At 36.7% G+C, this 15468-nt stretch overlaps 2 protein-coding genes across 2 annotated transcripts in view; one reads left to right on the top strand and one right to left on the bottom strand.

Moving 5' to 3' along the window:
- Nucleotides 1–1979, top strand: part of LOC100178801 — a 2845-nt gene extending 866 nt beyond the window's left edge. Inside the window, exon 3 of the mRNA XM_002130215.3 lies at nucleotides 1644–1979. Within this exon, the coding sequence (XP_002130251.1) occupies nucleotides 1644–1735 (92 nt within the window). The 3' untranslated portion in view covers nucleotides 1736–1979. The remainder of the gene's footprint in view (nucleotides 1–1643) is intronic.
- A 3008-nt stretch (nucleotides 1980–4987) lies between these two features.
- LOC100181167 (angiomotin-like protein 2) lies at nucleotides 4988–15209 on the bottom strand. The gene is made up of 8 exons (XM_002130081.4): nucleotides 13990–15209; nucleotides 12213–13028; nucleotides 11004–11148; nucleotides 10181–10285; nucleotides 9423–9562; nucleotides 7656–7787; nucleotides 7151–7258; nucleotides 4988–6172 (listed from the first exon to the last, which is right to left on the bottom strand). Exons 1-8 carry the CDS (start codon nucleotides 14953–14955, stop codon nucleotides 5666–5668), a joined length of 2919 nt encoding a protein of 972 aa, XP_002130117.1. The 5' UTR covers nucleotides 14956–15209; the 3' UTR covers nucleotides 4988–5665.
- Nucleotides 15210–15468: the final 259 nt, after the last annotated feature.

The raw sequence follows: 15468 nt of genomic DNA, 5'->3' as shown, positions 1-15468 counted from the left end.
AAAACAAAAAAAATAATTACCCACAAAGTAACATACATGGTAACTCGTAAGCTGGCACGAGGTGTTAAACCCGTGTTATAACGACTGTCGTTTTCCGGCCACGCGAGGATAAAGTAAGTTACATTCATTCATTACTAGGCTATAGGTTATAAAGTCAATTAATGACAGTCAATACTGTGTTGTTTTATTATTACTACCAAACTTACGATTCGTATTTTATTTATACCTGTTTTAAATTAATACCAACGTTTGTGTGTTATTCCTTTGTATTGAATCTGATCTATAAAAAAGCAGTGTGGGAAAGATATGAACCAACATAAGCACAGACAACCGAATGTCCACTAAAATGTATGAATTTTAAGTGTCCGGTAGAGAGCGCTGTGGAGCAAAAACTTCTTCTCGAATTTTCGCGAAGCTTTGAGCATTTTTTACCAAATCGGATCGTATTTCAAACTTGCAAGCAGCCATGCGTGGCCTGCTAATGCGCCTTTGGCTATAATAGCTAAGTTCTATATATGGACCATGACATTATCGAACTCGCATAGTTTTAACCTTTTTTTCGCGGCATTTTTGCGCCGTCGGTCATTGAACGCTTCTGAGATGAAATTCCGTATCCGTGATTAAGTTACACTATACGTGTAGACGGACGTGCAACTATTTTAATGCTAGCCACTACATGTATTACTGTGGGGTAAGATGGATACCATTAGCATGCAATAACACGCATTTCATATTTTAACAATTAACAACGCTGTTGTAGAGTCATGAGAATACAGTTTTATTATTTCGCAAATATTCCTTGCTAACTATCAAATGAAACAATAAAATTAAATGAAATCATGTTCCATCTTAACCCATCGTATGTTAAATCACAGGGCCGTATACCGGTACGCTTATATAACACTACAGTGACTACAATCTCTACAGAACATAAAACATAACAAATTCATCTCTTCGAATACAATAACATGGTCTATATTAATTAAAATCACAAAACATTTAAAATTAACGGCAATACCACAGATTATTACACGCTATAGATAAAATATATGCGAAGAATGCATAAGGTTAATCGGCTGCCATAATATGGGTTTATATTACTATGGTATCAGTATCAAAGGCGCCATTGACCGGCAAGTAATTAAAGGTTTTATGTTTCAAAGGAATTTGTAATATAACCATTTCTCGATACTGTAATGAATCCCATACATCAACATGTGGTAAGAGCGTATTGAGAATATAAGACGCATTAAGATAGATCACCTACTTTATTGCCCAACATTCCTAGTTTCTACCTTCGCATTACGTTATGTATTGAGTGGTCATAGCTGACCCTTATGAATTACAGCGTGGCCGCGTTTTAAAGACCCATATAACAATGTGTTTGCCTCCATGCAAGTTTTGTTATACCTTCATGTATACAGATTTGACAGATTATATATAGTAGGATGGGGTAAGACGGGATACCTTTAGTAGCAGATAGTATCCAAATATCCTAATCGTGTTTTAACAATTAACAACGGTCCCTTGGTCTCAGGCTATATTCAAAAATAGACTGAAACTTACTCTACGCCTAAACCCTTTAGATTCTAGGTTCGAAACCCAGAGAGACAGAAATAATAAAACACGTTATATCTTAACAGGCCAAGCCCCAGTAAGCGGGTACAAATCAGAGGATTGCATTGACTGTGAGATTGCCGACCCTGTGTGCTGGGACGCGTGCCCTATGATGTGATACAGCATCAAATAATATATAGTAGGGTGGGGTAAGATGGGATACGGTTAGCACCTAATCCCAAATTTTCTGATAACTTTTTTAGAGTCGCCAGGATTCGTTTTTCTTCATTTCTGTGAATATTCTTTGTTTACTAAAAAATAGGACGATAAAAGAGTATAAATACATGTCCCATCTTGCCCCACCTTATCATACATTAATGTGGATATTAGTGGTTATTCATTTAATACACTATATCCGCTCATTGTGTTATGAATATTCTACTCATTATCAGTAAATATTTAGGACTTAGGACGGAAGCTTGGTTTGTAACAACCTATTTTACAGTAGTGAAAAAAAAATTAAAAAAATTGACAAAAAACTCGAATCAACACTTATTACATCAAAGTTCTAGACGTCTGACGATTATAAATTCAATATGACGTCAGTATTTAGCATTGTGACCTCAACATGATCCATTATGACCGGGTTCATCGTAACAAAGGTTCCAGATATTTAAACTATGCGACTTGTTTACGTGACCTGCTGTGACGTAAGACTGCGGTTGAATTCCGAAAGTCTCATTTTTCAAATTATAGAAGCGACGATAGGCATGCCTTTGCACCCAATGTATTTTAATCTCGAAATCAGACTCTCGCGTTAAACCTTTAAAAATAATTGAGCAATTTTAACAATAAATAGCATTTATAAGATCTGTGTTTTAAGACTTAATATCGGTTTTTATCTCTTCGAACACGAAATATAGGTCTTATATATTAAATTTAAAATGTGAGCTAACGGGAATTAATGGCAAAACGAAAGTCGTTATTGCACACCATAGATCAAATATATGGTAATTGTTTGCCAAAATTGAAAGTAAATTCAGTCATTTACTACTTTTATTTTTAGCTTACAATTATTGGTCCAAAATAGTGCTGTATTAGCGTATTTTAAAGTCTATTATACCGCTATCAAATCATTTTAGTAAAGTTCTGATAGCATGTTTTGTACCACCTTAACGGGATATACTTATTACATTCAACATAGTAAGGTTTGGTGCTACGAAAATGTAACACAGAAAAAAGTTCACCAAATTGCATAATACAGTAGGGTGGAAGACGGGACACCTTTAGCACATATTATCTAAATATCCTGATCGCGTTTTAAACAATTACCAATGGTCTATAGGAATCGTGAGGATACGTTTTATAGTTCTTTGAATGTTCTTTGTTTACTATTAAATGGGACGAGGAAATAGAGCTAAAAGGTGTCCCATCTTCCCCCACCCTACTGTACAAGAGATATATATTTCGCTTAAATGACATCATCAGTCTCTTATTCCGGCAAAATCATTGAATCTAGGCCAATATAATCCGCTTTTAATCGATACTTATCCTCAAGTAGTTTATTTGTTATTTATCGTGGGTATAACGACTGTCGTTGACAATTCTCTTTGCTACTTTAATTGATTCAATCTCCGTTCATGTTACCTAATATAGTTCTGTAGAGTAAAATAGGACACCTTTAGCACATAATCTTTAAATATCCTGGTCGTGTTTTAAACAATTAACAACGATCTATGATAGTAGTGAGGATACAGTTTACAATTCTTTGAATGTTCTTTGTTTACTACCAAATGGGACGAGAATTTAGAACGAAGAGTTGTCCCATCTTCTCCCACCCTACTATATATATTACCTAATATCCTTCCCAAAGACTTGTAAGCTTTCACTCAGGCAAGCCTTAAGTTTTAATTAACCAGCAACTACGGGAGCGTCCCCGCATATCTATGAAGACGAATCACTTTGGCATAACAAGGCACGATTCGTCTTACATGATCTGCCTTTTAAAGGTGGGGATGGGCAAGTAGAAACATCTCGAGAATTTCCTGCCTTTGTTCGCTAAGGTTTTAACTTTAATGTCAAGTTGTTCTAACAATTTACTTATATCTCTCGGCATTTTACAAGAACGTAATATTTAGCCGGACGAAAGGTTGGGTAAAAAAACACAGATTAACTTATTTATGAACACTTTACCTCTGTCGTTGCAATTTATGAAGATTATATAAATAACACAACAAAGGAACTAACATCGAAAAGATAGTTTAAGAAACGTGGGTAAACTTATTTATGAGACAATTTGTTTATCTCTTTGAATTAAACGAAAACTGTAATGACTAACATGGCCATGAGACTAAAATTAACAGGAAAACCATCGTTTAAAAAACAACAAGGATAAAACATTTTACGAACGAGAACAAGTTGAAAAAATGCGTGACTGTTTACCTAGCATATATAAAATAAACAGAAAAAAAAATTTTTAAAAAGAGGTAAAAATAGTTAAAGAAAGCGTTGCTGTTTACTTCAACACGTGCAACGGATATTACAGTGAATTTAAATCGTTTTGAATCAACGAATGCTCGTGGTATTTGTTCAGCTGTTGGCTATTGCTTCAAAACGCCGGGCGTTTTAGAACTGATTAATTTAAGCCATCGAAGGCTGGGCGTTGGTGGTTTAAGACTTCACGTTATTTGAAAAATTCCGATTATTTTGTAGAAAAAAGATCCGCATATTTTGATTGGCTTTAACGAGCATGTGTCGATCTTACGCCACCTAAGGTGTTATTAGAAGCAGATAACGATCATATGTATTTAGATTAAGGAATGCGAAGCTTGTATGTATAGGACCTTTATATAGCCAGAGAGGTAAATTCTATTGACGTGAAATGTTTTAAAGGTTTGATTGACATTAAAATAGACCGCATAGTTGTTCTCCTGTTATTACAGCATTTAAGGTTTTATTTGGAAAAACGTATAGCACATTTTAAGTCTTACGACATGCATTCAAAACTGTATGGCGTTCGATACGGAAAGATATAAATAACAACTAAACACTAAAATTTTAAAACAAATAAGTTTGTACAACAATTGTATAAAAAAACAAATTCAACACAAAATGTTCCCGTTTTCAGTTAAACAAAATAACCTAAAGAAAAACTAAAATTTGGAAAATTGTGTTGCATTGATCTATTATTAATACAGTAATCAATAAAATTTTGTGTTTTTGCCAATAATTTCACCTACGTATTTATCAGTTTACAAGAACAATGCATAGAATCTTGTTTTTATTAACTTTTTGATTGATGACTCTCAAGCAGCTTTGGCTCCATTGTTTTGCACCAAAATAGTTAAGTAGTCGTAAAACCTTTACCGTTGTTTTACGGTTCAGTGTTTTTAACCTCTGAAAGGATTAACTGTCGCCATAACAACCAGAATACTTTAAAAAGCTTTATTAGGTTGAACTCGCGCTGAAATTAAGTTTTACATTTAAGCACATACAATGTATACTGCAGGGTATCAACAATTTCAGACTGTTTCAACAGATTGCACTTTAAATACGAAAATATCAGTTCGTGCGAGAGTTTGAGGTACGGCACGGGATGAACTGAAAGTAGCTGCCAAGCTTATACACCTCATAGAGTGGTGGAGGCAACTCTAGTTATAAATGTGTCTTGTAAAATAGAAATATGGCAAGGTATGACGTAAGCAGGACACGTAATCGACCTATATGCTGCTTAATGTACGCTGGCCGGGATAAAACACAAACATGGCACCGTTTGGTGAAAATAGGTCGCAAACAGTATACCGTTTGGTTTGTTTCTGTGTGGCAATAGTTTGCCGTGTAACTTGAGGAATAAGACAATGCATAAACCGTGTCACTTTAGTAAGAACGGAGAAGTAAAATACGCAAAAAATAAGGTATAGCGCTGTGGGGTAAGATGGGATACCGTTGGCACTTAAATCCTATATTTACTGATCGTGTTTTGAACAATAAAAAAGTGGTTTGAAAGTCGTTAAGATATAATTTTGTAAATATTGTTTATTTGCCGCCAAATTGGACGAGAAAATATAATGAAGCGTGTCCCGTCTTATCCCACCCTACTATATACGAGCTAAACGTCTGCACATTGGCTTGTTCTAAAGCGTGTGTCTTTATTTGAGCTGTTGCATTCGGGAAAATAAAGCGTCGACTTATCACCGTTGGGTGTTGGGGAACCAGAAGATTGCTGAGAGTGATAACCCTCCGAAGGGACGTCAGAATTCCGCTTATTACTAGTTTGAACTGCGACTGCGACCTGGGACGTACTCAGCACTTCACAACCTCGGTATATATGCTGATCAATTGTAGTTGCTGATAGCTCGTCGTCGGGCGTTTGGCAAGAGAAGTCTTTACGCGTTGAAGCCAAACTAACTCTTGGAAAGTAATCGTCTGTTTTTAAACCAGATACGCAAGTGTCATCTGTGTGGTCGTCCATGTTGAGAAGAGATGGAATATCGCATCCGTAAACACCGGAGTCTGATATAGTATGCCGATGCTTGTGGTACTCGGATGCCTGCCTCTCCTTTTGAGCTCTTTCGGCTGAATGTATGAGGTCTTGCTTCAAGTAAATATGCTGCCACTGCAAGTTGTATCAACAATTAGAATACCGAAGCAATTCTTGTAAGCTGTGCAAGCAAAATAACTAACATCATGCTGGAGCAAACATTTTCAATGCATAAGCCAATCCATTAAACGCAAAGTTGCAGAATAACGTACATTACAACAAAGGTTAATCTCCAATCTAATACCGACTGCCTGGTAATCCCGTCTATTTGGCACAATCAAATCATTCAGTTCTCTATTTCCCAAATCATGAATTATCCCCTTTTGATATGATATAGTAGGGTGGGGGAAGATGGGACACCTTTAGCACATAATATCCGAATATCCTGATCGTGTTTTAAACAGTTAACAAGGGTCTATGGGAGTCTTGAGCATATATTTTTATAATTCTTTGAAAGTTCCTTGTTTACTACCACATTGGACGAGAAAATAGAGTTAAAATGTGTCCCAACTTCCCCCACCCTACTATATGATGCGCAATAAGAAAATAATTATAAATCCGTGAAACGATTTAGCAGCAATTGAAAGCGACAGTTGTTATAACAGGCCAGGAAAAAAATATCCACGAAAAAAAATATGTTTTAAAACCGCATGCGTCATCCTACTTGGAGAAGTAAATATTGTGAATCATTTTTCAAATTGCAGCGTTTATTGGCTTTTGGTATCGAGACACATACAGACGTTAATATTTTCAATGCTCATTATATACATACACTCGCATGGGTGGCAATGTATAGTACTGTGGGGGTAGAATGTGATACTTTTAGTGCATATAATCCGAATGTCCCGATCATTAATTTAAAAAACTAACGGTATATGGAAGTGATATATGGAGGTCTTGTGGATATGGTTTTATAATTATTTGAATGTTCTTTATTTACTACTAAATTGGACGAGAAACTTGAGTGAAGAGGTGTCCCATCCCCCTAATCACTATATATACATACGTCGCATGCGTTAAGTAATGTATCAAAACACACAATCTGTTTCTTACCTTAACGAGTTCAGCTTTTATCCTGAGCATCTGGCTATCCTTGCTTATATAAGCATCGTCTATGACGGTCTTTACATCGCCTTTGGCCGCGTCGTCGTCGTTCGTGTGCTTTAATATAAGAAAAACAGAATTAACATAAATGTGTAAACACTTATAATTAACTAACTTCATTAATAGCTTTATTAAGTCGGTAAACATTGCACAAAAGTAGAAGCATAATACCATAGTACACTTCAGTATACTATGATAATACAGTAAAAAATAAAAATATAAAACTAATAAACAGGCTATATTACAGTGTAAGATAGATGCCGCTATAGCACCTAAATCACATATTTCCTGATCGTGCTTTAAACAATAAAAAACGATCTTTTGGAGTCTATATAAATCTGTACATATCTTTTTTACACCAAAAAAGACAATAAATAAAAGCATGTCCCATCTTACCCCACCCTACTATATATGACCTCAAAGTATACACATAACAGTAGTGAAAATATTTTACCTTCATAGCGAGATCGTGGCTCAAACTATCAAGTAAAGCTTTTTCCACTTGTTGTCGTTCAGCTACTATGTTACGAAGTATGGATAGTTCATCTACATATGTCTCGTATACGTTCGTTCCTTTCAATTGTTCCTGTGAATATAACATGTTTAGATTGGTCGTTTGTATTTTGTTTTTAGGGTTGCGAAGTTTGTATGGCATTAAATATGCATGTGCTTTTATAGAAAACTACAGTCGTAAAATCTGTTTCGTGAAATGACCAGTGTATTAGTTCGTAGGATAAACGACAAACAGTGTACCTGTTTTATGGGGAGATATAAGACAAAGGGTGTACAATTTCCTGATAAAAGACAAGCACTATACCAGACAGAATATTCGTAAAATAAACAAACAAAGAGTGGAATTGTTCGCGAGATAAACGACAAACAGTGTACCAGATCATGAGATAAACGACAAACAGTGTACCAGATCATTAGATAAACGACAAACAGTGTACCAGATCATGAGATAAACGTCAAACAGTGTACCCAGTCATGAGATAAATGACAAACAGTATACTGTACCCGGTAATCAAAATGACGGACAGTACTACTTTTTAGTTTCACAGTATTTCTTTCAACACATGCCTTCTGGACAAACTATAACGAAATTACACTTTGAACATCGCAAAATATAGAATGTATAGTAGAATGGGGAAAGATGAGACACCTTTTTATTCTATTTTCTTGTCCCATTCAGTAGTAAACAAAGAACATTCAAAGAAATATGAAACTATGTCCTCATGACTCTCATAGACCATTGTTAATTGTTTAAAACACGATCAGGATATTAGGATATTATGTGCTAAAGGTGTCCCATCTTCCCCCACCCTACTATATATTGCAGCAAACTAGAGACCATTTCCTAAGTTGCAAACTATATTTGCGTCGAAACATGACAGGCAAAGCAATGCCAATAGTCGGCAGTGTCTAGACATTTTCGTGGAAGCGACGAAGCAACAGTTAACCACATAACGAACCGCTTGGTTTAAATAAATTAAACGAGAGAAGAACTTTATAATTTATTGGCAACCTCTAATACAGTCGTATCTTCACACAGCGCGGCGGATTTTAGGCGTGTTATTAATTCTCGTTCTTCATATTATCACCAAGCAGGTGTGTTGTATTACGAAGCCATTACCGCACGTTTTACAGCTAACAGCATACCTCAAATTCGATTATAGAGCGGAGGAATGTAATATTCGCACCTGATTTAAGTTTGAATACTTCCCCCCACAGCTGGTGGTAATTCCGATATAAAATTTCAAACCACAAGCTATAATAAGCTGCAATATTTTATGGACATTAAACCGTAATATGATATGAATGTTTACCTACCCCCTTGCTAGAGTTTCGACATTATTATTGAATTTTACAGCTCTATAGGAAGGGTTTATGATTTGCGAATCTATATTTAAAATTTCTTTCGTTAAATACCGCTGTGTAACAAAGTATTTTGACACTTTATAACTGTATAGATAAAATATGCATACATGGTAACTTGTAAGCTGGCACGAGGTGTATGAAATAAAAACAATCGTGTTAGAACAACTGTTGTTGTCCTGCCACGCGAGTATAAATAAGTTACATTTACTCATTCATTCATTCATTCACTTACATAAAGTACGGAGTTTGTAAAAACACATTATTGACTCCGGGGCCGAATTGTCATTAACAAGTTGAATGTATACAGAAGTTACATTTATACATTCATACATACATCACATACCTTCAAATGATTAATTGTATCTTGCGACTTCTGTAAAGAGTTGGACAAGAAGTCGATATCTTCCTTCTGCTCCAACATCCGCTCTCTTCTTTCCTCTAATTCTTCCAAGAGCTCACGTTCGCTTTCGAGCAACTTTCGATCTACAAGGAACGTTATGGGTTAGCTGGTGGTATAGTACTGCGGGGTAAGATGGGTTAGTACCCAAATCCAATATTTACTGATCGTGTTTTGAGCAGAAGCGGGGTCACGAGGTATGTGAAACATAACACCTGGGTTATAACGACGGAGTAATGTCCGTCCAATCTTTATTCATAGAGGAATTAAAGTTATGATGGTTCTTAGACAAGTTATTGGGGACAAATAACAGTGTTTATTATAGCCGTTGGTTTATTTGATATATCTTGGCAAGCAAGACTTCGCAACCACGTGTTGCCTAATAGTCTCATGTGTAACTTTACTCTATTTGACAAATTGTTTACTTTTCCATTCAGCTGTGTGAATTGTCAAGAATTGCCAAAGATATTGAGATACTTGGCATTAAATTGTTTGACACCATTCACATATTTGCGTTGAATAACAATGCAGTAGTAAATATAATACTGTAGGGTAAAATAGGAAACGGTTAGTATCTAATTCTCATACTTCCTAATCTTGTTTTGAACAATTAAGAACATCAAATAGGACAAGAAAAAAGAACCAAAATTTGTCCCACCTTACCCCACCCCAATACATTTATAAATAGAAAATAATTATCTCACTTTTTGCTTCATATTTCTGCATGTCTTCGATTTCAGAGAGGTTTTCTTTTTTCGTTTCAACTTGGGAGAGAATCTCTTCGGATTTAGTGGCAACCATCAGTTGATCTGAGACACAAAGTGACGATATGAGGTTTGGATGAACTACAAAGCCAGAGGTTTTAAACTGAGGATATTAAGGCACAAACGACCACGTAATAACCTGTTTAAACTCGCGCCAAACCATACACCGACATCGGGCTGAAACCCCTTTATTATTAGGTTGAATTTTGGCAGAGAGATTAATGTGGTTTGTTTGGTCGATGGAGTTTTAAAAGTTTGTATATTATGTTATAAATTTTGTAACTCGCATTTTTTGTTAATAAAATACAGATAAAAGAGTTAATAGTAAGGCTATTTTATATTAATGGGCCTTTCACGTGATTTCGCATGAACTCGATGGCCTAAATGTTCGTGACTTTAAATGGTTTCTTACGCGTTTCCGGTATTTAAACGGGTACAAAAAGAGGAAGTGCCTTTTCATTCTATTTTCTTGTCCCATTTGGTAGTACAAAAAAAACATTTAAAAAATTAGAAAACTGTATTCCAACGACTTTAAAAAAAGAATTATAGAACTGTATTCCAACGTTTAAAACACAATCAAAACATTTGGATATTACGTGCTAAAGGTGTCCCGTCTTTCCCCATCCTACTATATGTGAATATATGCCGCACATACAAACAACTATCCCAGCCGTATTGTTTAGTTCGTGACGTCAAACGAAGTAGGATGTCGTACATCTTCACCAACACAATATATTTCACAACGATTCAAACGCGAACTCACTTTTTAAATTGGTGTTTTCTAGATCCAGCACACGAACTTGTGAAGATAATGACGTTCGCATCTCAGTTTCCAAAGCTTCACGCTTGGCTGCGGATTGATACAATGCTCGGTGGTCTTCAGTCAATCGCTTCAAGTCAGCTTCGATCTAAAAATATTTCAAACATTGTACTGTGGGGTAAGATGGGATACATAACATAATCTTATTCATCACTTTGAAACAATAGCCAAGATCGTGTTATTTAAAGAACAAAGAAAAGGAATCAACAGCAAAACAGCAGTTGTTAAAACAAGCCACCGTTCGTACCTATTTCCCATTATTGATGTATATCTTGTTTTCAATAATCAACACTACTTTTTTAAAGGTTTTAAAACGAAACGTTGGTTTTATTAAAATTTGGGTACTTTGTAATGCCAACAGGTTAGTTCTTGGAAAATGTTTTATGTTATCAGCAAAACAAGTCATTTGCAGTGTATGTATATGAACCGTCGCCAACACTGTACAGAATGTGTTAATATGAATTATTTTAAAACACAAGCAACGTAAACTACGGTTGGTTATGTTAGTTATCAGCGCTGAAATAACCCAGGATCCCATGCGCATATTGATCTTGGCAGATTAACTTTTGTTTTGACTTGTAAAATAATGATCAAAAATCAACGCAATTAAAGAAGCATTAGGATGCGTGTGAATGCCAATTTGCCAAATAAGTCTTGCGTTAATTGCGGGCAACCAAGGTTTTCATCGCCTACAAACTAGTTGCGTAACTTGGAAATAGTTTGGCTGGCTGCAGAAAGCACGAACTGCTTACGGGCAAGCAGACAAACAAAGGAAATATTTTTATTGCGAGCCAGACAGAGCAAAATATTTAAACACCTATTCATCATAAGTGATCGTATAAAACCACAGGCCCTATCTAACGTTGCTTCCTATAGTTTAGACTGAATAGGCAATAAACGACACCGGTCATTTTTCGGGCGTGATTGTCGGACATTCACGTTCGATATATCATCGCTATTTATGACTCAAAATATCATTAAATGGTCGCATTGAGTTCGTATACACACCGACGTGTCGCGCGACATGATTTATTACTAGATGACTCACCACTTTGCAACTTAAACTGCGCACTGACAAACTTTCAGAAAACTTTTTAACGAAATACCGCAAACCACTAGTATTTCCTGCCGTTACATAACACACGCACGTACCGTTTCAAATTTCTTGAGTTTCTGAAGCGTGCTTTGAAGTTTACTGTGAAGATTCTCGTTTTCAAGTTCCAATCTTTCAACCAAATGTGGCTGCGCTTTTGAGCGGTTTTCAGTTTGGAAGTTGCTCTCGGTGTTTCTACCGTTTGATGATGATTGCTTCGAACGGTATGCGACCCGATAGGAATCGTCCGTTTGATTCATGAAGTCCATTTCCATCGCGTGCGTGAGGTTAGTACGCTCGCCATGCTTAGTTGGGGTGCTCGCCACTGGGATGTAATTCTGCGCGCTGTCTGTTACCACAGATGGTGTACAACATGGCGACTGTACCACTACACCTCGTACACTGTTACCGCTACCCGTACGTCTTATATAGTGGGGGGATCCGGATGTGATAGGGGTCCTAGGGTTCACATGTTGAACGTATCTCAAACCGCGTTGGTTGCTGTAAAAGCCAGTCCCTTGGATGGGGGTTAATTGGCCGGATTCGTCCGCCATACAAACAACAGGACTGAGCTGGTTTTCGTTGCTTTTCATACTGTTAATATCACCAAGCGGGAGAGTGTTTGGTCGTATGGGGTGCTGGGTAGGTTCTGCAGAAGTTGGACAATCAGGGTAAGGGGGAGGCGGTCGTCGTTGTTGTTGTATATTGTTCTGTTGTTCCTTTTGCCACGAAGGTATTCCTTTATTTTGGTAGAAGTTTCTCGAAGATTGACCTTGCATGTAAATTGTTTTGTTGCTGCCCGGTGTCGAAGGGAGACCGCTGTCGCTTGACTTTGGTTCAGAGTTATAAGATTCTTCGTTCATACACGGTGATATCTGCGAATAAATTTATTTTTTTGTAACAAAATAACGATTAAATGTGCTACGTGTGGTCTTAATCGAAAAAACAAATAAAAGGTATTGTAATTATTATATAGAATATAGTTTTTAATGATATAGTTCCTAAATAACACAGGATCAAAATGCAAAAATCTCCCAAAATAATCACTCACAAAGTTACATACTTGGCAACTCGTAAGCTGGGGTGAGGTGTATGAAACGGAACATCCGTATTTTACCAAAATAACTAGAGTGTCGTTTTTAATATTATAGTTATTAATAACACAAGATATAGCATTGGGTATAACATGCCAAATCATCCATGTAAATCGCTGTATAGATAGTTCATATATTAATATCAAATGAAGCATACGATACGACGAAGTTTAGGAATAGAAGAGACACATCCTCCCCGTTTTATAACAATGTGTTTAAAGAAAGCGTTTTCGAATACGATCGAGTATAGGTTCTTCAACATTTTGAAGGTTTTCCAAACTATTGACGACATATACAAAACTGCGGCCTTTATTTTACCCAAGCAAGTATGTCATATGACCCATAAAGTCGTCGCTGCTATACCATTGTGAGCGTATTTGTCTTTGGGCAAAACACTTAACTGCAATTTCTCCAACCCAGTGGTCACTAATAGGTTGTCTCAATTGTCAGCCATACATAAAAAAGGGTGGTGAGATTACGGTTACAAAATTCTGTAAATATTCTTTGTCTACTTTTAAATGGGACTATTAAGATAATCTAAACATGGACCATCTTACCCCAAGCTATTATAAGACATTTTGACAACTCTCTTATACCCTTTATCAGTTTATCACGAATCTTACACGTACCAAATCACAGAAACCATAATTTAAACATTACATGACATGCATCTAATATTACAATACATTACGTTGTGTTCATGGCTTGTATGAAACCGCAAGTTACGATAAGACATATTTACCTGAGATTGTTGAATCCGCACCAAACTGTCTAGCATGTTGACCGCTGATATTTCATTACGAGTATCCGGGTGTTGAAACGACGATAACGATACTGCAGACGCTCCTTTCAAATCATGGCTATCCATGCTGGCAGGTTTCTGCCTAGTGAAGTCGAAAATAGCCGATATTTCCGAATGAGATTTCGGACGGTTTTGTTTTTTATGTTTCCTGTTGACCAGTTCAAGCTTTTCCTCTTCCATCGACATTCGATGGACTTTCCTTGAGAGTTTACGCTCCAATAAGTGATCCTGGGCTTGGTGTAATGAACTAGATCGAACTACGCTGCTGGTTTTACCCGAGAGGTTACCAAACGAACCGTTCTTGTGCGCCTCTCTGCCTGATTTTCTTAAGTAGTCGGTGTACAAGTAATCGTCGCCGCTATTTGACTTTGGATGTCCCTGAGGTCTTTTAGGATTTGTGACGTTTGTGTTGTTTCCAAACTGTGAGAAGTCCTGCTGTTTAACTGGCGATGAAAACACTTCGTGTGATCGATTCTCTGCAACATACAGCTGCTGGGTAACGACAGGCACACTCGTATAATCACCTACAGGACGTTGCTCTGAATAAGTTGGCGGTGGGCGACGAGCTTGCTTTCTGTCTTGTATATAATCTGTGTTGTATGGTGAGCTATCTGTTGTTATCAACGTCGAACGGCAGAGAGAATCAAGACGAGCGGCCTCAGCTTGAGTTCTGTTCATTCCAAACTGAGTATTTTCCATCTTATCTTCCCTTGCGTGGCAGTTGCAGTTATTTAGCCCACAGTCTTTACATTTCTCATTTTCAAAGCTACAATCCTGCATCCCAGGTTCGAATCCCGATAAAGCCATTGGAGATGTCAGTCCACTTGACCCACGTGCTCTGTAATGCTCAGCAAGTAGTCTTTGCAGAACAGTTGAACTTGTGCTATCCGATCTAATATCCGACATCCTATCCAGTATAGCACTTGGAACATTAACGTCTGTCGCCTAAGGTGATCAATTTAACACTTCGTTAAATCCTACCATTGGAGGTTACGTGAATCTAATTAAAACGTTAAGACTATGTGGTTAAAACGTATCAGCTCGGTTTCTTAGCAAACTATATTAAATAATATCTTCCAACGCAAAACATAAACTTCCCAAACATTAAAGTTCCTGCCGCCCAACAGGATGTTTCTATCTAAAACTACACAACATGACTGTAACTCTGATAAGCGAAGTGAAAAACTTGCCGTTTAAATTTTAATCATACAAAAAAATCTGTTTCTTAAATAATCTTAAACTTTTAAGATCTAAACTGAAATATAGAACATCTGATTTTAAACTAACCAAGTTCGTTGTAAATTAGAACAATACATATGACCCTACGGCGAAGCTCTTGAACGGTTTACAACCGAGAGTCTGACCTAGAAATAAGTTCCACAACTCGTGGTCTTTGCTCAACAGACAGTAAGACGTCTT

Source organism: Ciona intestinalis, chromosome 1 (genome assembly GCF_000224145.3).
Source record: "Ciona intestinalis chromosome 1, KH, whole genome shotgun sequence".
In the NCBI taxonomy this organism is placed as follows: Eukaryota; Metazoa; Chordata; class Ascidiacea; order Phlebobranchia; family Cionidae; genus Ciona; species Ciona intestinalis.
This window is presented reverse-complemented; position numbering and strand designations above follow the sequence as displayed.